We start from the raw sequence: 26891 nt of genomic DNA, 5'->3' as shown, positions 1-26891 counted from the left end.
ATTTGAATACACTTTGACCAATACTTGCACATCATAAGTTCGTTGTAATATAGCTATCATATTTTTAAAACATAGTGTAATATCCAAACTATGGAGCAATATGCGAGAAGCGACGTGTGTCTGTACTTCTTCTTCCGCTTATTTTCTCCTGAGAGACGATTTGGTCTAGTTTTTTATTTTGAATTTAAAGTTATAAAACCATAATTAGTTTGGGTTGGCAACTGTCAAATTGAGTTTCATAGACATTTTAGAGCATTACATTAACGCCTATTAGTAAAATTATATTTTTGCTGGTAGAAATATATATTGTGGGGTCCTATTTATGTATGTATTTATTTAATTACAGCCAAAAGTTGGCGACACGCTGGTAACACTGACATGACGGCGGCGGAGGACAGCAAGAATCTTATGGTGGACTTCGACGGATGAACAACGGCTGGTGTTGCCTCGTCCACCGTTCACTTCCATATTCTAACATCTAACTATAATACTTCAATAAAACATGCCTAACAGTAATGCACTAACAATTCGTTTATGGAACAATATTTTATATATTGCTCGTTTAAATTGTCCTTAATTTTTTATATAGTATTTAGTTAGTTGTTAATATCAGAAAAATATATTTTTTGTTTGGTATCAAACATTTTCTGTAACATACGTATAGGGTTGTTTACAATGCTTTTCGACAATCATTTTATAATAGCTAATACTATTTAAGAAACCAGTGAACGCGCTGACTTTGAAGCAATGTGTTAATGCTTTTGGTTCGCTTATTGAAAAATAATTTTAAATAGAGAAAAATATTATTTATTTTTGATTACATACACATAACAAAATATATAATTTTCATAATACTTGGAATATAAGCCTAATAATTAAATTGATTAATGCTTATTCACTCTCACTGGAATTCTCATTTTCAACATTATAAATGTGTGAGCCGGTGTGTTCGTCCCTTTTGTTTTCTAGCCAGAATGTTTCCATTTCTCCTTTACCCTAGTATTTTAAATAATTGTGTATTATTTATATTTTTATATATTGTAATACTTGATAATAAATTTAAGCACATACCTTGACTGCTACTAAACCTCTACGTTTTACAATATACTGGGCTGGTAATAGTTGAGACGTCGCTCTAGAAACATGAATCCTTCCAACCTATGTATAATTTTGTTAAAATATATTTTAATAAGCTAGTATTCTTTTAGATTTTATATATTAAAAAAGATTAATACCAATCCACTTGACTGCATTCTACTAGCAGTGTTGATACTATCGCCGAAGAAGCAATACCGCGGAACCTTCAAACCGACAACTCCTGCTACAGCCGGTCCACTGTGTATACCTTTTAAATGTATATTTGAGTAATTGCTTACGTTAATAAATATAAATCGCAATATGTGATAAATAAATACCTATTTTCACTCTAACGTGCAATGAGTTTGGTAGGCGAAGTTCCAAAGCACCATACAACATTGCTAAAGCAGCATCTGCCATATGTGAAGAGTGATCATTGCAAGCTTCTGGTGCTCCACTGACTACCATATAAACTTGTCCGACAGTTTCAACCTGAAAACATATATTTAAAGTCGCACCAATGATTATTTTTACAGAATATATCTTAGTAAATCATTATGTGAGCTCTTTAAAGCTTCTTGCTTACCCTGACGCTTGTGACGTCAGAAAAAGAACTGTCCTTGGCTTATCACTATTCTTAATTTGACTTACCTTGTACACATTATGGTGATCTAATAATTGGTCGAAGAATGAAAACACTGTATTTATGATGGTGACTGTGTCCATGACTTGCTGACGGGTTTTTGTATAAGCGGCACTTAATTCTTCCAAGGCACAAAACATCACTGATACGCTATCGAAAGACTGCAATATATAAATTAAAATATTATATAAATTACACTTTTCAATCAGAGCAACTTAGCACAAATACCTGACAAGTCGTAAGCGGCGATTGACCACGTCTTAGTCTATCTGCAACTGTTCTTGGTATCATTGAATACAACAGTTCATCTCCCTTGCTTTTCCAGCAATCCAGCAGCTGTAATGAACGCTCCAATTCGTCCGATCTTTGCTCAGCTCTTTCACACATGAGCTCTAACCTATAAATTTATTATTAGTACTATTCTGGAGGTGCTACATTCTGCAGCTCCTTGCACGTGCCGCGCAAACATGTTATACCTTGAACAATGTTGCCAGCCTGCCAATACCAATTCTCGAGATAAACCGTGCAGATTCAGATCGTTTAAGAATAAGCCAGTAGTCAATAACTCATCTGGGCTGTTAACTCTGCAATAGAAAAGAAATGTAGTATCTCATATTGAATATTAATATCTATAAGTATACTTACAATGGACTGCACAAAAACACCAAAGCCGTTATTTCTTTCAAAAACATCATTTGCCCCTTGAGTAAAATACTTCTCGCTCCTTGACTTCCGCGTCTATCCAGAACTCCCGTATCTGAAATTGTAATTGATTTGTTTTTTATTGTAAGCTGCGCAACGAGATTTTTTTTATTGAACTTGTATTAGAATGAAATATTGCTAGAGAAACATGGCAAAATTACACTCTATTGCTGTATCTTCGGCTGGTGCATCTTCTGTGGTATCATCAGGAGCGTGGTCGTTAGATATTGGAAGAGCATATCTGATCAATTCCAACTCAAATAAGACAGATTGTAGATAGCGTACCTTAAACATTATAAATAATATTAATATAGGTACAGAATAGCGCGAAAATTTAACATTATTTTTCAATACTTAAGTATCTCAGCTATTGTTTCATATTGAACGTAGGGTAAAAAAAACTCACTTGGCATAATATTTATTATTATTCTAATCCAATATAAAAAAGCATCAATAATGTTTCGAAATTGGTGAAGACAAAAATTGATGCGGAGACGGAGATACACATATATTTTTGGTAATGTGAACTATATCAATGGCTTTTAATAAGCTTTAATGCTACACCGGTATTTTTTCTGATTCAAGATTTTCTGACGCAAATATTTTTATTTGTAAAATCTCATTGCCGAGAGAACAGAAAAAATCTTGGTCGCCGAGAGAACATAAACGTATTCCTTCTTTTCTCTAATCTATAAGAGCTGATGTGGTGTAAATTGGATTTGCATGAAATTTAATATATAAAAATGTTCGTTATTCGTTGGTACTCTCCATTGCTGTTTAAACATATTAATATGATACGTAAATTATATATTTATGACTGGTATATTGTAAAATGTTTAAGTTATGCTATTGATAAAAATACCGATTCAAGCTGCCAGAAGCATATACCAATTTAAATAAATTTCTAATTTATTTTTATATGTATGATACATACTATAATATCGAATCCACTTTTTTTTTAATAAATTTAACTTACCGTATCAAAAGCAAAAGATACTCCTTTTGGACGCCGAATTCTAAACAAGTTAGTCACGCTTTGTCCGATGAAAGCTTGCCTAGGTCCACCCCAAACGTCTATGACCTAAATCAATCAATTAGACATGATTACCCCACTATGCTGGTATTATCCGTATACATATTGATACGAATGTGTTCGGATACTGCCCTGTTTTTAGGAATGCGCATGCGTACAACCTGACATAACTGAAAAATATTTGTTTTATTGATTCAATAATACAATGACTCAGCATGCGTGCCCGAGCGTGTGCGAATAATACCCATCTACATATACGTCTATGTCTCTATGGTTATTGATCTGTAACGCGACTCCGTAATTCTATAATTAAAGTTAAAGCATTGACAGATGTCAAGCCACGCTTTTGCAAATTCATAAAAAGGTGCATGAATCCAAACAGATTATTGTTTTTGAATACTTTTTCACCGGCTGCTATAACATCCATGTTTTTATTCAAGAGTATGCCGAATGGAAATAAATGCATTAGTAACGAGGCTGGCACTGATGGTAATCCAGCATATGCATTTCTAGCTGTCTTTTCCATTGCTGCGGCCATCTAGAATTTAAATTTAATTTGTCAATATTACAGTGTTTAATTAAATTTTTAAATTTAAAAAAAATACAAATATTTATAAATTATATATACAAGGGATGTTTATAACTGACAAGATAAGTAAGCAAGGAATTCACTCATACAAAACGACATTCAGTTGTTAATTCCGTGCTCATCGGAGAGCATGTTACTATCCATGATAGAGGCGCAAGTTGACCCCTGAAGAAATGCGTTAATGCGGATACCAGGGAGTAGGGAAAGCGCGGGTGTGAGTTAGTGGGTAAGAATCTCACACTATCGCCGGCCTATGTTTGTATTTATACAGCTTTACCGACTACTTCATGATCCCATTAAGTAGATTTGCATAGTATTTTTCGTGCATTGTAGCTCTTTTACAATCCAAAAACACCATGAACATCATCACACACATCGCACTAAAAAATTCTATATTCATAGCAGAAATAAATTATATAATTTGTAATTAATGCGCACTGTGTAGCTCAAGAGATAGTTTCATTTTTCGTTATCCTTTATTGTCATCAGTAAGTGAGCACAGTGATTTCCTATATAAGGGGCCTCCCAGGTTACATGTTAGCATTATCCCCGTCATTTTTCCTTTTCATCCAAGCTTATACGAAGAAACACAGAAGGCTTGACACTTGCTTACTTTGTAAGCACCCCGGACAGATCTGTAAATTCGGACATCAAACCACCCCCACGAGCAACTCAGCCAGAGCAGAGGTCAGAGATCAGGGAGGGTCATATATTTTAAAAGCGAATCTTAAAAGACTTCTACTTTACATATCACCACTCCAAAGCTACTACTACTACTACCACTGCATAAACTACTCCATAACGAGTCTGACCGCCTGCTACAACCCTTTTAATAATGTGATGAGATTTTAAAAACATCGAAGAAGGTCATTATTGCTGCGGGAGTAAAACACATCATTTCGGAAATTTTGTTCAAAAGCCATCTACAAAAAATTTTTGAGGAGGAAAAATTGCTATGAGAGCTCAAAAAGCGTATTTATGAAAATTTTAGTTTAAAGAGGACAAAGAAGAGCAAAAGTCGTCTGTCCTTGCTTTTGATCAATCTGGACTCTTCCGCATTCAACACCGCCGCCCGATACTGACACCTGAATTCCTATTGAAGGATTTATTATTTAAATAATTATTATAATAAAAAATCTTAAAAAAAAAGGGTTAGGAAATACATTTTAAATATACAAAAAGTGATTTGTATTTTTACAATAATTATTTCAAATATAAATAAATAATCCATAAGAAAGCAAATAAACATAATATTTTCATATTCTTCACGATGAGTCTGATAATGTTCTAAGCTTAATAAATATAGATAAGAAAACTAATTACATAATCTCTGTTGTCGAAATTCAAGCGATACACTATCAAAACATGCTTTAGCTTATCTGTAGGTGGATGTTCTTCTAATATGTAGATCTCAAGATCAATGCCATAGAGTTGCTTAGCTATTTCAAATAATTGACCTGCAAAAATTAAATTGTGTAGTGAATAACTGTGTGTATTACCAGTAAAATTATATTTTCACTAGTATAAATATAATTTCAATAACTAAGCAAGTAAAAATGTATCAAATTTATTTACAATTTACTGTATTTGTTGTGAATTTATGTTGTTCGATACAAATAAATTACACCTAACCTAATGAAAGTTTTAGTTAGTTTCAAAAATTTCATTAGGACAAAATAGGTTTGGGTTTGAACAACAAATGGACGTTTCGCAACTGTCCAGTGGAGTTGTGTAGCATATAATTTCAGTTAAATAATTAATTATGTATCTACTGTGATATGATTTCACTGATACGCCAGTGAAAATATAACTTCACTGTAAAGCATACATAAATAAACTATATATATTTCAAACTAACCTTTAAAATAATTTGTGAACCCTTGGCGCGTACTTCTGTACACCAACTCAGCACCTTTCTCATCCACGTGCTTCAGATACATGGAAGGACTCTTCATGCGTGGGTACGTGAACCTCATTCTCAGATGAATATTGTCTACAGATTGCAGAAAGTCGCAGAAGTATCTTCCGGTCGCTTTGATCATTTCATCATAACTATCCAAAAATCCTCAAATGGTAACACGAGCTTTACATACAAAATTAAAATATTAAAACTCACCCAATGTTGCTGAAGTATCTGACGAAACAGCGACCAAAGAAGTTCATAAAAACGTCAGCATTGGTGCCACACAAACGTCCTAGAATTTCTGCTAATTGAGGCATCAGTGAATCTGGATATTGCTGAAGTAATGAAATAGTATTAGAAATACTTAAAATCGAAAAAATTGCTGCAAAAAAATATTTAAAAAATTACTTGATGAGGATTGAACACAGAATGTCGACAGTCTGCTTCTTCTAATGCTTTCTTCCATATGTCTTCTCCATATTCCAGCTAAAATTATACAGATCATTGAGCAAAGCATATGACATAGCCTAAACGATTTTTAATGCCTAGTTAAAGCTGAGTTTTTACGCTAAAATACTGTCTTTTTAATATGGAAAATTTCCGGTTTATTTATTTACGTTTTTAATCCTTGAGATTTAACCAAACACCAATATTTATTTTAAGGCAATGAATCGTTTTAACCAATCAAGGAGCTATGTAAGCGTAAACCTTCATTAGCTGATACCTTTAAACATTCTGCGAAATCCTCACTCTTAATGGAAACAAACATCCCTGTGGGGTCGAATTTCGCAATCACGAATTTACTTACATCCTATTTTTTCCAAAATTATTATCCCCGCCTTAACCCTCCGCGTTCACTGCGTACGTAACGGGGGGTGTAAATTCCTTTTCACCCTCTTTCTCGCCCATAGAATTTTCCTACTTTCGTGTCAAAATGTCAAGGTTACAATATACATTTTAACGTTCACCCGTATATTTTATGTTTTTTGTCCTTTCAAGTCCAAACGAAAAAGTCCTTTTAAATTTATATGTATAAATATATTTTTTTGATATATTATATCTACTTGTATACTATTGAAGTTGACAAAATAGTTACTAATGACTCGATTAGCCTCATGTAGCTCACAGCATTGCGCTGATGAGCCATATGACGTCATAGAAGGTTAAAATATAATTCATTAACAGAATTCCAAGGGTTCAAAATACACCTTGCAATTAGAAATACAGTTAACCTAATCATTAAAGACAGTAGCGTACTACTGCTTCATTTATGAAATTTCGTATATTAGTTTTGGAATTAAAAAAATAGCTATATGAAATTGCAAGTACATTCCCAGATTAATATTGTTACTTAAAAATATTTTATTGCGTAACATTGTTTGTTGTCGCGATCACCCATAATCGTTGCGTCAAAATTACTTGAGAAATTCTTTCTTTAAAGGCAATAGAAATAATCTGTGTGATTTTTAAAGAAACGAAGTTGTTTTTGTGTATTGCGTATTTAAACGAACGTGCATAATACGGTATCCATCAAGCGTACTATAAGGTCAGTGCCAAATATCTCCGCTAAACAGGTACTGAATCCCCGAATTACAACTTTTCTGATCATACCGATTTCGAGTCTACATTACGCTATTATACACACTAAAGGGTCTACTAATATCTAGCATAGACAATTAAAAAGAGTCTGGTTCCGCCCTAAATCATGGATAACATAACAAGAAAAATCTATATAGAAGAGCTATTCAAATATACCAAAAAAAAGTATAAAATAAATCGTTTTTACTGCATTACGTTTCAATCACACTTTGATCGGATACTTTTGGACTTACCAGTACATCCGCGTTTCATTTCAACTCTATATTACCCATCTCCGCCTAATGTATTTTGAACGAACGACGAAAAGGTATGAGATGACAGTGGATAACAATAAAAACTGAGCACAGTGCGTATATTGCGTAATCGATAAGCGGACGAAACGAGAGATGCTAGGGACTAGATACTATAATATTATAGTATAGATAAATACAAGGGTGTCTAAACTTGGTCACAAGTTGTCCAATAAAATAAGCCGTCGCCTGACAGACACCACTTATAATTAACCTCCCCGTTCTATTTTTACAGTTGGTGCTGATCGTGAAAACAAAAATTTATTCCATTATCCGCTGGTACTACGTAATAAAGATACTATATCCGGCGTTGTACAATGGGGTATTAACTCTTACACAAAAGACAATCGATGGTAAACGTCGACACGAAAGCGTCACATTGTACACTGCCATGTCATGTAAGAGTTTTCTTTTACTATTTATGGTGTAAGAAATTATTTATACCACCATTGAAGTAATAATTAAATTATTTTCGTGTCAACATATACACTGGTTTCACTTTTTTAGATTTTGGATAAGTGATACTGTGAGGACATCACAGAATCACGATTGTGGGGAACCATTCTTGAAACTCGCGAAATTACTCTGACCAAAAGTGATTATTTAGACAATTGTGCGATCACACAAAGGCTCTCGTATCGACTAGAAATAAAGGATTACTCCATAAATAACACGGAAGAGTTTTCAGATGAATTGAATGAATATTTCTTTGTTATCAATAATAATACATAAAATCACATTATTTAATAACATTTTTCCAAAGTTTCTAAGCCCCCATAAAAACGCAATTTCGATCTGACCCTCTTCAAGTATTTATTCACCAGTTAGTCACAATGCAGATAATTTTATTGTTATACTTTTAACAGCTATACATAGATTACCAATTGAAAAAGTAGATGAACGTATTAAGCGAGTTTATACGAGGGACGATTTACTTTTAATTAAAGCATTCCTCCCTATCCGCAAATTGCTTACGCTCTGTAAAATTCAGTTTAACCATAAGAATGCAAATTTCATCAAAGATGTGTTTGTGTGAAGCTTGATTAAATTCTGTCAGAGCACAAGGTACTATCGATTATATGATAAAGTGTATACTTCTTTCATTATTCACTCACAATAGTAAAGTGGAAAGCTTATCTGTTAAATCTGCACGTGTCTTATATAATCCCATTTGAAAGAAACCCACATGTTTTTCTCTCTTGCACAATTCACGTGAAAGTGGGAAACTTTTTGTGAGAAGACGATTTTCATTTCATGAAATTCAGCAGAAAAGTGTGAAAATTTAAAACCACAAAAACAGACATTGCACACAAGATTTTGTCATTTGTGTGTTAATATTATATCATATCCCCTAAAAGTTGACTAGTATATTCCTACACGCAAATATTATCATATATGTTCATTTCTAAGTATATTCACAATAGGAATAATTAAGCGTTTTCTCATAATATTATACCGACTGAATAGGAATATTTTCCTGAAACATTTTAAGCGATTTAATTAACTGAAAAGGGGTTTTGAATGGTTAATTAATTAACGAGAGATTTTCACGGGACAATTGGATTTTTTAGCAATTCATATTTTAATTAAATTACATGATGAATAAAATTGTTATTTCACTTTATATCTTTATTTTAAGTCATATAACTTTTGAAACATTAAAATTTGGAAATTTTTGCTTTATTATTTAACAGCATGGAGATAATTTGTATCCCTCGAGGGCATAACAAATGTAGATAAACCTTTTCGTGCGCTCTTCGCTTTTTATCGCAGATTAAATCTGATGATATTATACTATAATACGTTTATGTTGGCTTAAATAATTATATGTTGAATTAGGGTGAGTTTTTTACGTAAATTCTGAAATTATATTTTTATGATTTTTAAATGCAAATGCTATTTAAATATGTATTTGATATACCCTTAAGTCCTTTACGAGCAATGATCTAAGTAAACTTTGCTCTTAGGAATATTCAAAGAGAGAATTTACACATTGATTAGTTCATCAACACTTTAAATAACTAAAATAATATTACAAATCTCATGTTTTGATTAAATAAATTTGGGTACAACATTTTGTCATTTCTAGATAAAATAATTATGTTTCACTTAATATATTTTTGAGAGCAAAGCTCTTATCCATTTTATTATTTATTACCAGTATAATATATTTATATATAAAAATCACAATAGAATGTATAAAAACCAGAATAAGGTAATTTATAAAGTGCTTATCTGATTATTCAGGGCCATGTGCTCGAATCCTTAAATAATAAAAATATAGTAATTCAAAGTTCGATAGATGTAACTGACATAAATATTCTTGTATTGTTACAAAAGTATGAATTATGTAATGATATTGATAATATGTGTTGATTATTACCCCATTATAACTCATTGGGCTTACAATACATATTCAAAGATTTTTTATTATTTATTATAGATAATATAATTTAATTTAAAAAATATTAATTTATATAATGATTAAAATATTGTTATAATTCATAAAAAACCGCAATTTTTGTGTCAATCATCTGTCAGAAAAAATTGTTTTAATCGTGATAAAAGGACCCGAATACGCGTTAAAAGCGCAATAAGCAAAATGCCATTAGTCTTCGCGACTTACCATAACAGTTTATACGATCATAGATACCGAAAAAATCTCTAAATGCATCATAAAGCCCGCACAAAACCTTAACAAATATAAATGCTATTGTATTGCATTGACAAATGGAATGCGAAATGATAAGTGCAAGGTTGCCAAATCTCCATCTGTTCAAATTCTGATGATTTTGTATTCTAATAGGAAAGCAGACGTATATAAATAATATTAATTACACCGCAATTGCGTCAAGAGTGGGTGAGCAATTAATCTCCCCCAAATTTTAAAATACAAAACATTATAATTTGTTAATATTATTTAATTTAATTTATATTTGTGGAAGCAAAATCTTTATATTTACTAATTATTTCAGAAGAATTTAAGTCCGATGTGCCAAGCTGATTAATTTGAAACTTTGTAGGACTCGTTTTATCTCCCCGATCTTAAACGAAATTCTTAAAATTAGAACCACCCTACATGTCCCGCCGCAATTGGAGACATGGAAAGGGGAAACGCTTATTCGCTTTATGTTACATTATTAGGTTTGCTTTTTGCGCTATAGTGAATTATATTTTACACCCGGGGTGAAATTTAACGAGACGCCACGATAAAAGCTCTTACAAGCTCGTTGTTTGATCAGCGAAGTGAAGTTTCATTTCAGATTAGCTGTCAGACATGATTGAAGCAGTGTTGAGAGCTTTAAAAGAAAAATAAATGAAAACTGTTCGGGGGAAATATTTTAAGGGTTGCTTGGCCGAGAAGTGAAGTCAAGTGTTTCCATTGCGGGAAAGAAAATAATAAAAATCTGCCAAGCGTAATATACGATACTGTGTGTGTTCTGGAAAAGTAGTAGATATAGTACATTATATAGTATATGATTCTGCAGGAAGGAATCCGGAGAAAAATATCATACACCAGTGCCGAGAAGTGTATGAAGCTCTCTTTTATTAAATATTGTATTTATGTTCATTAATTTTTTCGCTTTTGGGATAAGAGACAAAACAGTCAATACCGGTAATACCGGTATTGACTGTTTTGTCTCTCGGTATTGCAAATCTCGATATTATTGCAATCCCTAGATCACATATTTTACATATTTTATAATGGTTTCTCGAGGAAATTTGGTTTTTAAATAGATGAGGCCAATCGCTGTCTAATTATTATATATTCTAATTTAGGTCTTTCCATTTAGGTCTCAAAACATCATCATTTCCTGATCTATGGAAATGCACAAAAGTCACCCCTATTCATAAAAAGGGTGACAAATTATATATAAAGAATTATAGACCAGTAGCAGTGTTGTCAGCTCGTGCTAAATTATTTGAAATAATTATTCATAAATATCTTTACAATCACTTTCAGCAAGTTTTATTAGACCAACAGCACGGGTTTCGTCCTGCCCGTTCCACTGTTACTAATCTTCTGTCGTTCACCAAAACGGTGACAACTTCTCTCGATGCCGGAATTCAAGTAGATGTCGTGTATACAGATTTTGAGAAAGCCTTTGACAAAGTTTGTCATACGTTATTATTAAAAAAATTGTCGAACCTCGGTTGCTCAGATAATTTAACTCGGTTATTTTCGAGTTATTTAAGCAATCGTAGACAGTTTGTAACCTATGGTGGCCGATTGTCAAAGGAATATTTTACCCCTTCGGGGGTTCCTCAAGGATCCAATCTGGGACCTCTGCTTTTTGTGTTATTTATTAATGACATAAATACAGCAATTAAAAATTCAAGTTTTCTTCTGTACGCAGATGATTTAAAATTATATAAATGCATTCGATCTGTTGCGGACTCCTTCTCTCTACAAAGTGATTTAGACTCTCTGTGGAGATGGGCTTCCGTTAACCGTCTGCCCTTTAGTGTCGGAAAGTGCCATACTGTGTCATTTTCTCGATCCCGTTCGCCATCAGCTTATTTCTACCATCTCGGTGGTAACATTTTGACTAGAGAAACTTCCATTAAAGATCTCGGAATCACTTTCGAGAGCAAATGGAGGTTCTCTCTACACATACACGACGTCTGTGATAAATCTTCCAAGATGCTCGGCTTTGTTATGAGGAATGCCTTTCACTTTGACGATCCGTCAGTTATTCGCATCCTCTATGACACCTGAGTTCGTAGCATTCTTGAATCGGGATCTATAATTTGGAATCCCCGAATAGCCAAATATTCCCTTTTAGTAGAAAAAATTCAAAAAAGGTATTTAAGATACCTTCACAAAAGGACATTTGGTTATTATCCGTTCTTATATCCCAGCGCCTTTCTTTTAGGGGCGTTGGGATATGATTCGCTGAATTCTCGCAGAAAGCTGTATGTCGCTAAGCATTTTTTCAAACTACTAAAAGGTGCTGTCGACAATCCAGCTATTCTCGAGGAATTCCAGTTTTGGGTTCCGGAACATTTTCGAGAATCACGATCGAGACCTCTTTTGATGGCAGTTAGGGCTAGGACATCCGCACTTGCCGACTCGCCTATGGCTGTGGCCATACGGCTCCTTAATACGCTTGCATTACATATTGACCTGTTTAATGTTGGCTACAAGGAGCTGATCCAGTTTGTCTCATTTAATTTTGATATTTTATAATTTTTTGTTATGTTTATTATTTTTAAGTATTGTTCTATTTATGTATATATACGTTTTTTTTTTTTGTTTTATAAATTTAAAATTTGTTTTCGACCATCGTGGCGCATTGGGGTAACCTGTGAGGCCACGATGGTCTTAATTTAATCTAAAATAAATCAATTTTCAATTATTTTTTTGTGAAAGCGACCATCTGAAAATTATACAGCTTAATTTAAACAATGTTTATTCGAATCAAGGATAATAATATTTTTTTCTATACGAGTTTCGAAGTATGTTGGAATAGAGGAACGATAATGTTTTACAGGCAGCTTAAAAATATTGCTGTAACTAAATTTACAATTGTTAAACGACTCTCATATTGAATATATATATTAGTATTTAATTTGAGTCTAAGCTTTTGTGGTTATGGTTTAAAATGTGCTCTTTATACTATGTTGGATCTTAAAATGCTTAATTTTTTTCAATAGCTAATCTGAGGAATGAGCATTTTAAAATATGTATGTCTGTCTAGACTTCTAGACCATCCTTTAAGACCAAAAAATAAAATACAATATCAACTTTTGGCTGCCAGATGTACTACGTCTCATATAAAAAAGCGTTTTTAACGTTTTCTTGTTTGTTACATGCTTCGTTCTAAAAATGTTGCGATATTATTTGATTAATGACATCGCGATTGAAAAAATCTCTGATGTTGATTTATGACGTGTCATTTTTTTTAATATTTAAAAAACTACCTCGTTTTTATATACCTAAAATAAACGAGGCTTCAAAGTTTCATTTTAAAATTGTCGTGAAAACTTTTAAGAGTAGTTAAACTCTCGCCTTAAGGGTTCTTATAAATTTAAACCTTCAACGCTGGGTCATTTATGATTACCCAACGTGATCAGGAATAATGAGGCAATCGCTAAGTCACACAAAGAGCCATTATTTACCGTAACAATGGATAGTTATATGAAATATAAATACCTGCACGAAATGCTGGACGCTCTCCAATAACATCCCATACATGGTTCACAATTTGATGTGACGTTTTTTCCTGTAACAATTAAAATAAATGATGTAATTTTTGTTTTATAGTACAAACCTTGCCGTAATAGAATATAAATCAAATAATAAAAAATCAGTAAAAACTATCAATTATACCAGTATTTTAGTAATTTGTACGCAACATCACACAACAAACGTTTTTGAAGCTCTGGGATTTGCGAATGTATCAGTTTTACCATTTAAAGGTCAAGTTAATTTAATCCACGAAACCATTTAAATTTCATAAATATTATTATATATTGATGGTGGTGCTTAAAACAATTTTTTGTTGATATTAATAGTTTTGTCCTAATTATTTAAATTGAAATAAAATCATTATAATTTAATTAAAATTATCTAGGACAAATCTCAATCGCAATGTCTTTAAACTTTTTTTATAAAGATCATAATAACAAATATTTTTTTCTATTATTATGTTTTAGATAAAAAGAGAATAGCCAATTATCTGTTTTTTTTAAAAATAAATATGTCAATGAAAAAGTTTTGCTGCATTGGCAAGTGTGGTACGTGTTCATTACGCCTGTGCTTTAACAGTTGTTTTTGTTAGCATCTATTATTATCCATATCCATTGGGGATACTAATTTGTAAGTCCATACCCAAACAATTATATTTAATAATATACATATTAATAGTTACTATATTCATAGTGCAGGGTTTCTCTAGTTCTAGTAATAAACACATATCTATCTTTATTTCATATTTAATATTTATAAAAAAATTAAAAATATTTTTTTTTAATATATATAGTCATTCAAGCATACTTTTACTATTATCAAATTTATATTTATTTAGTACAACTCTCATTGCCCTATTATATATAATATGCAATGTCGCAAAATACTTCACAAAATAAAGCATATAATACTATGTATATTTTTTATGTATTATTAATATATTTTTCATCTCAGACAGTAAAAGATTTTTTTAAATGCTTTTCTAATTACAGTGAAATATAAATGTATACTATTAACTATTATATTATATGTTTTTAAATAACTCGTTTCTCTATAATATGTTATGTAAATATATGAATCACATTTTATCCTGTCATATTGAAAGTTTGGTCCAAATCTGTCTAGTTGCTGTGAAACTTTTTATATAAGCAAAACTAATAACACAACGGAAAATAATGGATCAGATGGCTTTTGTGTTCTAGATTACTATATATATCATATAACAGAATATATACAATAAAAATACAGTATATTCCTCTTTTATATAGAAATATTATTTATTTGCAAATAATAGAAATGATATACTTATCTATCTCTAAATACAATACAGTCGTATTAACAAATCTTAATTCAACTTTATATAGATATATTATTATACAACTTACGACTTATTTATTATCCAGGTGTATGCAAGGTGACAAAGAAATTAAAACATGTGATTAAATACAAAAAGAGTTACAAAAAACATGTAGAATAAACATGGACTATATTTCAACAAATGTATTTTTATAAAAAAAATTAAATTTGCTGCCGTGGCTCGAACCCGTGGATCTGGGTTACCAAAATGTACAGACTGTGCAGACTAAATTTTATATTTATAAAAATGCGCTATCAATAAAACCAGCGTCAGCTTAAAAGTTCCATATTAATTGTAAATTATACACATAATTATTTTTGAATAATTTTTATATGTTGATACTTTTTACCCCACTGTAACGCATTGGGCTTACGCATTTTAAGTTACAAGGAAGTTTTGTTTTTTTAAAATATGAATAATATAATTTTAATAAATAAATATTGCTTCAGCCTGTATATTTTCGTCATCCACTTTAAGTTCAAATTAATTACTTAATTCAACACACGTATAAAAACATTTAAACGTATCATATATTTGCGGTATTCCGCTGTATATGTAACAGTTAAACTTAACATCCCTGGAGGGAATTAAATATGTAAATAAACCTTTTTGCTGCGACTATCATATTTTATCGTCGGGTTAACCTTATGATACCTAAGGTTTATCATATGATTACTACACTAGTGTGAGTTTATTTTTAATTAAATAAAATCTGAACTTCAACAAACTGTATCCACAATATGTATTCTCCTGAGAATTGATGTTCGTACAGATACGATAACACATAATCAATTATATTTTTATACACTGAAACTAGCTAATGAAACATCAGAGACAAGATATATGATACTGCAACAAGCCATGTACTGTTGGAACAACCCTTAATGCGTCGAAATTAGTTATTTGAGGATCAATACTGGTTAATAAATTACTAGAAAATTGAGCAGTATGTCTATTAACGATATCCATTATTACTGCCAAAGTTATTTTCACTAAACCGTTGGACCTGACATTACCAAAAATGTCGCAAAGATTTATATAAACACTTTATCAATGTACCGCACGTATCAAGTGACAAATTAGAAAAATCACATTAGCTTAATATCAGCAGACATATATTTTAACTAATATACTATAGTCGTTAAGGAGAACCTGCGCCAGAACTTCGTAGAATGAAAAAAGTATTTTCACGCGTTAAGTGTTATAAATCCAATTATTTCCCAGACACCAGGTAAAATAAATTTTTAACTGAGATGAGAAAAGTTTCGTTATCAAGCCATGCTAATATTGTGCGCTAGGCTTTGAGATAAGAACGTGCTTTTTGGCGCTGTTGGAATTTTGATTTTGCCTTGTTGTTGTTGAACTGCTCTGGGGAAATTTGCTAATGGTATTTCACGTATTTTTAGATTTCTTTCCTTCGAGATTGCTCGTAAATACGACAAACACGCCCATGACCGACATGGAAAATATTCCCATAAAAATGAAAATGTGTATTGTTGGCTCTGCACTACACGAATACAAGCTTGGTGATATATGCCATATAAAATCCAGGGTGTTTCAAAAATAATATGTTTTAAAAAAATATAGGATTAAAAAGAAATCACTTATCAAACATACATAATATTTTTATGTGACCACTATGTAACCTCTATAATCTTTATATCAATTTAAGGTATAGCTTTGCCATTGGACACGTTTTATAATATTTTCTCTTAAACTTGATTGCTAAACACATAGTTAATTATGATATATAATTTATTTTAAATTGCATTACGTCGAGCGGCGAAATGTGTTTGCCGTTATTAGTGTTATGTAACACTTAATATTGTTTACACAGTCACTATCGTGTTACGTAATGCATATGCAAAATAAAAAAAATACATATAGTGAGTCTGGCTTTTTGGATTTTCAAGTGCGTTTATTATTATCAAAATATGTATTAATTTTAAAATAGTCACCTTATAAACATACTTTATATTATAGACTCAAAGTAAAATTCAAATACGTTTGCCAATATTTCTTCGTGTATTTTTTATATTTATATTTCGCTTACGCGACATATAATAGCAATGAAGGTGGGTGTTTATATTATTCAAAGATGAACTTGTGGTTTTCTTATATTTGTTTTTTAACAAGTAGAGAGCAATGAACTAGTAGAATAAATTTTGCTAAGAATTATTATATAATATATAATATTATAACCGCCTAGACGATTGTCTGTCTACATATATATATAATACGTCAAAGAGCTGACTGGTTTTGCTGACAAGTTTTACCAAGCTATAACTTTCTTAAAAAAATCAAATATATTTTTAAAGAAATCGCGTCTCGCTTTGCCTTAATTTTTCCCTACAAAGAAAAGAGTTAATTAATAAAACGTCAAAATTTTAAATGTGGCTAATTTAGTATAAAATTATTTTTAAGATAAAATATCAGCCATTGCAATGATTTTTTTATTTATAAAAAATGGGCTATGGTTAAATTATAATTTATAATTAATAATATATATTCTTAGACCAAAAAGTCTGGTAGTTTATAGTGTGGTATATGGTAGTAGGTAGTGTATTTATTTTGACGCATATACACAATTTCCAAACGACCACCTGCATACATTCTGATCGCTCACGCATTCCACCTCATTCGTATTTATGCTGTTTTACATTTAACTTTATCATTAAGCGTTAATGTGAATTCGCTCTTAATAACTGGGCAATTATTTTCATTTGTATAAATAAATCTAATTTGTCACCAAAATTATAATTGTCACAATTTGTTTATTTTAAATTAAAAATATTACTAATTAAACTTATGGCAATACTAGCGTCAACGTTGTAGATAAATTAAAATTTAAAAAATATATACTATGTTTAAGTAAATTTTAAGTTATTCGTACATATAATTATATATAATAATTTAATAAAAATGTATTTTATTGTTCATATTCAATTGGAAGAAAAAGGAACAGAAATGAATACATAAATACTCTTCTATGGCTTTAGTAAAGTTTAGTCTTCTATGTAATTAAAATATTATATGACCAGTTTCAACCAAATTTTAACATCGATATCTTTAATTGGATAATTTACTATAATTTACTACTAGGCTTTGCTTAGTTACTTGTTAGTAAATATGATTCTATAAACTAAACTATTAGGTATGCAAAAAGTATTTTTCGAATTTAGTGTTTATGAAACCATCTTATCTTTTATTTTATACATAAACTAATACATAAGCGGCGCAATAAAAAATATAAAAATCCTAGATTTTTCACTGTGTATTTGTTAAGAAAATGTAATAAGAAACTGTGAGGGCCAAACAATAGCTATTTAGAAAGCCGCAAGTTCAGCTGAACAAAGCTTTGTTGAAGATTAAAGGACGCAGACTTTCGAAAGCTAATTATAGCTTTTTATTTTATTTACCACAGCATAATTACTTTATAAGGCCTTTTTATGTGAGCTTCGAGACACATCTAGAAAAAATACTAGCCCTCGTATGAAATAAGCATTGCACGCATTTTTTGTAATTATCGGACCTTCGCCTGACTTGAAAATTAAATGGAGGTGGAGCGGATGGTTTCATTCCCATTTCCATTCGTTTCTACTAAGTATCAGCATTAAGGATCTGACTCTTTATCACACTCAAACTCACACAGACAGATTGAGTGACGTTCATTTTCATTGATTAGCCACTGATACTATGGAGATACGTAATAAAGCTTGCTAAAAATTATGGCATAAATTATACCACAGTAAACTGTATACTGAATGCTCATGTTAAGATAAAAACATTTTATCATAGTCACTTCCCCTTATGTCCAAAGTAGGCCCTTTATTTTACGGTTTTTTGTGGAGAAGCTCTAGCTAATACAATAATTTATTTAAAATGATTAAAATACAGTCGATATTCATTCATTTATGTAACAACTAAACCTCACTATATTCACAAATTTAACACACAATTGAAAAAAGTTTGTTAAATAATAACACAACAACAAATCTACAGTGCAACACTAAATTACAATTTTAATCACCAGCCATTTTCGTACATAGTTTGTATGTTAATTAATTTTACATGCATTGCTTGTGCCCTTGAACCTAGTATGGAATACATCACATTGCAAGGTTATGTGGATTACTTAACATAACATTTTAATACTAAAAATAATAGTAATTAAATACATATTTTTATATATTATAATAAAAAAATTAATGAAACAAATTTTGATATAAAAAATATTTTACATACATATGTGTAATAAAATGTATGTAAATGTATAATATTAATAATAAAGAAAGCATACTAATGTGCGAAAAATATCAAATAAAAAATCTTGTTAAAAAGTTACCGTTCAATGACCAAATTACGCCGCCCGCAAAATGTGTTATTTTCGTGGGGGTGTTCGCCTAATGTTTTGCTAACTTTTGACAGCACTTTCAGATTTTTGAGACACGCACATACAACCTGCCGACTGGAGGCTAACAACGAGAATGAACAAACGCGTGGCTTATAGCCGCTCTGGGTGTCGTGGGGTGGCGTGGGGTGTTTTGTGAGGGCTTTCGGGAGTTGGGTTGGTGTAGGTCTTCTCTATAGGGAGACAGTCCTTTGCGAAGGTCTCTCGGGCAGAATTTGTCCCCTGAAAAGAGGCTCATTGAATCGATTCATCAATCTGCGCATACTGTATCAGAGAAAAGAATCGATCAGCCCTTTGATGAGGGAAGTCATTAAATTATGATTAGGGGTAGATGAAGTCTTGGGAAAGCGTATCAAATTATTTCTAATTTATATATCAGAAAATCATTCTATACCATGGATAGCAACGTGCTTCGAATGTATATTTTGAGCTAATAACAGATTCCATCAACAGTAAAGCTTCCTGGATTTCCTTCTCCAGCATTCTCATAAATTTAGCAGATCGAATAAACTATGTGTATTTATTATCTGATAAAATTATTTCCTTACAGCAAAAGAGCTGCAAAGACTCGTTTTAGGTGTCATTTAATTATCTGCGTGAATGTTTTAAACAAAATAACCACTTTCAGATAGAATAAATACACTATCATCCTAATTATCACGCTAAGGGGAAAGCTGCTGGTTTCTCGGTAGTTAACTCTCAAGTATTCCAAATCGGAAACGAAGTAGAAAAGGTGTCAAGTTCTGATTAAAAATCATTAAAAAGTAAGCGCTTGTGTGTTTGCTCTTATATACAATTTCTAAATTTATGGAAGGTCTTTTCCATACATAATGTCTGGCCAATGTAAAAAATTAAGGGCGGAAACAAATTATTTGTTATTGTCTATTAACTATTTAGTAAGACTTCCATTAGCATACCGGTTATAATTTAAATATATATCTATATATTTTCCAATGTCACAAATTTATTAAAAATGGGTTTCGTTATCCAGGTTACAAAATTAATTCTGAAACCAGCAAATAAGCTATTGGCTCGCACGCTTGTATTGTAAAAGTAACTGCTTATTGAAAAAAATTGTGACCAATTTCGTGGTTAAAATTACTATATTACGTCGATCTGAGAGGTATTGATAGTACGAGAGTATAAATAGTTCAATAATCACAGTAAATTTTTGTAAATAATCGGTAAAATCAACATTTTTTTCAACAAAATATGATAGTAAAACATAATATTTATGTAATTATTTTGATTAAACATGATTAAAATTTATTTAATTTTAAGTTTCGTAAAATTAAAAAATCACTAATAAAATTGTATTATATATATTATATATTTCATACAATTTTGTATTATTTCCTTAAAATTGTGTTTACTTTAGAAAATAATATTTAAATATAAAGAAATATATAGGTATTACTTATATTAAAACAAATTTAAAAAAAAAAATTTTTGTCCTTATTTGGTCAGTAATTAAATTAAGCTAATGATCAATAACTTTAATTAATAGTCAGTAGTTCAACGGTTTACAACAATAACAATTTTTAACTGGTCATTTATATATTATACATTACATGTTAACGTTTAAAACGTACATGGTTATATTCAGATAAATCTAATCTATACATATGTGCATTAAATGGAAGCAATGATAATGTTTATGTATTGTAAAAGAAAAAACTCACTTTTCGGCTTCGGAACTAAAAATTTGAAGATTTCAGCACAAAAATTGTTTATATAGTTTAACAATGTATTCTTCTGATCCTCACACATATTAGGTATATATGTATTTAATTTTCATAGTTATAACACACTTAGTTAATTTGCAATCCGAATATTTATATTTAGTCAAATGGAACAACGCACATTACGATTTAAAGAAAATTTTGTTATAAATAATAATTATTTAAATCTGTTGTCACGTTACCGTCGGCCATCTTGTTTAAAATTTGAATGCTTATTTTTCATTGGTCGAAACAACAGAACGCATTACCGGCGGCTTGGATATCAATGGTTCAAAATTCAATTTTTATTTTTATTATTATAATTAAATATATTTCCTTTGTTTATGTGTATTATTATATACACCGTTCATACAAAGCGATAAGGTTTACAGAGTAGAAGATTGAGCATATAATGTTTAATTTTTTCCGGAAGCGGAAGCGGAAGATTGTAAGTAAATAATAAACATTTTAATCATAAAAAACATATGTTTCGTATCGTATCATAAATAATTTAGTTAAATTACCATTTGTGGCAAAATTTTAACCATTTATAATTTTAAACTGGTAATTTATTTATGGGATCGGTTATTTTGTTTAATTTAACTTGGTAAATTAATTAGACTGTCATTAAATTATCAATAATTTTATAATAAATGGTCAGTTGGTAAGCAAGTAATTGTATCAAATTATCAGTGTATTATAAATGGTTATACAAAAATTATTTAAATTGTATTATGAATTACGTATTTAACGAAAGTTTCATCTAATATTTTTTTAATTAGACAGTCTGTAAATTATTAACTAATTTATTTTAAATGATAAGTTATGTTAGTGTATTATTAACCATTGTTGAACAAATATCACACACATATTTCAAATCGCACTATGAATTTCATATGTAATGAAAAATAAATCAGTCAACTGATCGTTTATGACAAAGTTTTTGACTATTTATACTTTAACTGGAAATATAATATTAATATTACTTAAGTTAATATATATTTTAGCACATACATACAAATTTCTATTTAATTATTATATATAATTCTTAAAGTGTGTATTTGTGTCACATTTATGATACAAACAAACTACAAAATTAAACTTAAAAATATGATAAAGATGCAAAACTTTAGCTTTAAATAAGACAAAAATGAAGCGAAATGTTTTTTTTTTATATTTTTTGTGTTTGCTTTTCTAAATATTAATAAGCTAATTTTGTAAAAATAAACACAAACATTGAACATTCAATAATATTAGTATAAAACGTTATTATTATTATATAATATAACATCCATCACGCGCGGCTGTGTTGATATTTTATTGGCTTTTCCTAGAAAATAAATCGTATCTTTCATTCAACAACATTTTATCTTGGGAATCTATATACATGTACTAAAGAAATCTCACTGAATGGTTACCAACAAAAGATTATATCTGTTCATTTCAGCATCTCAATCACTTGGCAACGGTCCAAAAATCATGTTCTTTCCCAGAGGTATATCTTCATCAACCTTTACCAATTAACCTTAGCAATTTCATACGCTATCGATTTTTCCTTTGCCCCAACACCGACGAACTTAATTAAAAGCTAAACTAAATTACCACCATTATGGTCGAACATTGTTTTATTCTATGTTTTGTGGATTAAGGCAACATGAAAACTTAATTGAAAACTGTGCCACGGTCGCTGCTGCTCCTTTAGCCTGACATGTCATGTAATTTTTTTGACGATCTGTCAACACCGACCACGAGAAAATGAATTGTCTTTAATTGAATGACCGACTGTCACGTAGCTGCAATTATGTCTCAAATTGTTTCTTTTTATCGTTGTGCAGATGTTTTTTTTTAAATAAATACTAGGCTTCTAGCTTCAAAGTAAAAATAATCATACATTTAATTTATAAATGTCAAGAAAAGGCGTTAAAGTTTTAATTTATTATGGGCTTTTCAAACGTAATTGTATTATTAAGCTTGAATGGTATAAAATCAAGAGCAACTATATTCACAGCTAATGTATTTGGCAAAGAAAAAAATAATTAAATTCAAAATTATATTAATTAAAGTTTCGAGTTGTGAAAGTGTTAATTTGTATTATATATATTAGCTTGCTAGGAAAATAATTACGATTTATTAATCTATATAGATATTTATTTCAGTAATATATATGGGGTCATCTGGGTATATCATGGGGTTGATGAAATTTCTAAATGTACTTTCAGCAGCAGCTTAGTTGTTAATGCCATGATTTCCAAAGCTTCAATTTGAATTTAAATTTGTACTCAATAACACAAGTGTTCTATTAAAAAAATATTATTTATATTTTTCTTTTGTATTAAAAATAAAAAAAAAATATATAGTTTAAACTTATTACAAATATAATAACAGTTGGTGTTTTAACTGTAACGATACTAGTTTCTCACTGGATATAAATCCAGGTTCTCTAGTTGTAAGTAAGTTGTGTAGAACGTTTTGTGAATACGTTATCGTTCGCATTTTTCATCTATTCACGGCTCTAGAGAAAACTCCGGAGTAAGGTCGAAGTGTGTTTTATTAACACATTTTCCACAATGGAAAACGTTTTCCATGTAACGTAAATCCTTTTTAAGTATAAAAAATTTACACAGTTATACGCTTATGTTTTTATATTACTTATTTTATTTCCAAAGTAAATAAGAATGTTATATTAGTAATCAATAGTATCGTCAATTCATACTGTTATATGGTAAATTTATATTTCAATTTTAATATAATATATGTATGTATGTGTAACTTTATTTATTGGAACTGAAGTATATAACAATATGTATTAATATTCCAAGCGTTACTCTTAAAAATTATGGGACAATTTTGAAACTTTATAATAAACAATTTAAAATAGTGTTTTTAATTACGATCTCGATCGCAGATTTACTGTAACCCTTAGCATTGTCAGCAAAAAGTATTATCTATGGGTCTAAAGGTATGTAATATATTATATTACGTTTTAAGATAATGAGAAATTTTAATTAAATAAAGGAGTGACTGGTAAGGTTTTAAATTGTCTAATTTTAAGTTATAGCTACACGGTGCCATAGCAATTATACTCCACTTTTTTCATTGTGCACTTTCGCGAGGTAGACGTATTGTTTGCATTGTGTGTTCAATTACTCCCACGGCGACAGTTTGTCCTCACAAATAAGCTACACACAATGTTGCAAATTATTACGGATTACACTGTAGCAGACGAGACGACAAGATGTTCGCAAAGTCTGTGACACGTGAAATAAACTGCCAAAATTTGTCATGACTTAATGAGGTTAAAAACAAGCAATATGTTTCGTCTCATTTTTCATAGTAAGACTTTTCATTGTGTCATTCCCATACCCTTATTCTGTATGATGAAAGGTGCTTGGTAATATTTTATCGCATACATACATTTATTTTATTTATTGTAAGTCGTTTGTTGTAACGTGACAGGCCTTAGTCTAATGCGTAACAATTGGGTAAACACAATCTACAGCTACTAGGTAAGTAATGATACACCAGACTGAAATCAATACAGTATCATCAATGCTTAATTTATTTTTAAAATTCATCCGTGAGATTTCATAAATTTAAAAAAAAAATTGTGAGACACGATAAAAATTTAAGAAATCTAAAAATTAAAAAAAATATTAGCTCCTAAATTATTTTTTTAAAGTACATGTTTTATTGTACAACAAAAAATTAAGACACACTAGTTAAAATGCTAAATAATAATAATTAATTAATAATAAATTGAAACATGCAGAGTGATTTGATCCATATTAGTGAATAGATAAGATTAAATAAATTAACAATTAATGAAAAAACTAATTATATGATATATAATGATACATTTTATATCATAATCACTGTAAATGATTCTCAGAACGGTGACAGTCAAATTACAGAAAATAACGCATCACTCATATACCTTTGATTCACAGATTAAACATATAAAAAACTAAATGAACGAATTTCGTGTATGACGTTTTTCCCTGTCATTTATTGGCAATGCGATTTGTTGTTTATAAACTAATTTTATTTTCAGAAATTGGCACGCATTCCGGAAACTTGCACTCAAGATCTGTAAAATGCTCCATTTCTTAAACATGTATGTACTCTGCAGTTAAATCCAACAATTATTTTTGTGGTCATTTTAACTTTCTATAAACCTAATAAATAGCTATAGATCTACAAAATTTCACGATTCATTCATAATGTGTAATAGTTTATGTGGGTATTTTTATTGAGGGTAGTTTATTAAATTCCCCTAATAAACCACGATCCTTGCTCGTGTCTAGTATGTATGTATGTATGTCAATGGTTGTCTCGTTTATGCAAACAATGATTTACTGTGTGAACATGATATACGCCTAGGGTTTCGTATATTAATAACTAATAAGCATAGATATACAAATGTATCCACCTCTACATATAGTACATGTATTCTAAATTATTTGATACCTTATTATAAAAAGTGTATTGCTTCGTATACATCTGGATTTTGACAAAGGACTGGTTAAAGTCTGAGCCGATTTGGCACTGGATAAAGGTCTATATTTGAGAGTTATCCTGCAGGACTAAAGGGTTTAGAGGTCTGGGCTTCGATGCGCGCGCAACCTTAATGCGGAGTTTTGATCTTTACACATGTTTGTAACGTTTCTAATCAATTATATATAGTATTATAAAATTTGATGGTATTTTTTATATTTGTACATTTTACTATTATGATAGGTTCTTACAGCTGGGTAATAAAAGAAGCGAGCGGTTTGTATGCACTCCATTGAAAATACATACAGCCATAAACCTACATTATTCTGATAAAATATGTTGTCGGCTTTGTTCTAAGCCCACCTAACTCAACGACTCGGATTGCTTTTAAATAAATTGAATATTGCATATACGAATATGTAAATCTTTATTTTCCTTTCTCACTAACTCGTATAACGATAAATGTGTAAGTAAATATCTATGATATAAAGTAAAAAACCGATGGCAAAAATATGTTAATTGCTATTTTGCAAAAATGAGAATAAAAACTACACTCGCCAGTGTTAAGCAATATAGTAAATAGCTTCCTTCTTCAAATAACTTTTCATATTAGTCGGTGCCTTTTTGGCAAATATTTCTCAAGAATATTATACTCGAATACAATATATTATATAGTTATAGATATTTTTTGTTGTTCATGTTTTATAAACAATATTTTTCGCCTTGTACAAATTTATAATGTTAATCTCATGTACTTTACCGTGGTGGCTACTGTAGCGTAGGTGGAGGGACTGGGAAGGGGGCAGACTGCCCTGAGCAGCACTTATTTAGGGGCGCCATTTTCGCGATGGAAGGACCTCTCGTGTAGTGTGGTTATTA

At 30.4% G+C, this 26891-nt stretch overlaps 1 protein-coding gene across 2 annotated transcripts; it reads right to left on the bottom strand.

Annotated features, from left to right (window-relative positions):
* Positions 1-784: 784 nt before the first annotated feature.
* LOC148239517 (soluble guanylate cyclase 89Da-like) lies at positions 785-26102 on the bottom strand. Of its 2 annotated transcripts, none has more exons than XM_088185473.1 (17): positions 25986-26102; positions 13994-14063; positions 6356-6433; positions 6161-6282; positions 5903-6096; positions 5368-5501; positions 3856-3993; positions 3399-3503; positions 2584-2707; positions 2366-2477; positions 2197-2304; positions 1949-2117; positions 1729-1881; positions 1416-1569; positions 1236-1345; positions 1072-1158; positions 785-996 (listed from the first exon to the last, which is right to left on the bottom strand). In XM_088185473.1, exons 2-17 carry the CDS (start codon positions 14033-14035, stop codon positions 892-894), a joined length of 1935 nt encoding a protein of 644 aa, XP_088041599.1. In that variant the 5' UTR covers positions 14036-14063; positions 25986-26102; the 3' UTR covers positions 785-891. The 2 variants fall into 2 exon arrangements, with proteins under 2 accessions (XP_088041599.1, XP_088041607.1); XM_088185481.1 differs by lacking the exon at positions 25986-26102 and adding an exon at positions 19732-19865.
* Between the last annotated feature and the right edge of the window lie 789 nt (positions 26103-26891).

Source organism: Plectrocnemia conspersa, unplaced genomic scaffold (genome assembly GCF_051122295.1).
Source record: "Plectrocnemia conspersa isolate PC_06_02 unplaced genomic scaffold, ASM5112229v1 ptg000001l, whole genome shotgun sequence".
Lineage (NCBI taxonomy): Eukaryota > Metazoa > Arthropoda > Insecta > Trichoptera > Polycentropodidae > Plectrocnemia > Plectrocnemia conspersa.
The sequence above is the reverse complement of the archived record's forward strand: the minus strand, read 5'-3'. Positions and strand labels throughout refer to the sequence as shown.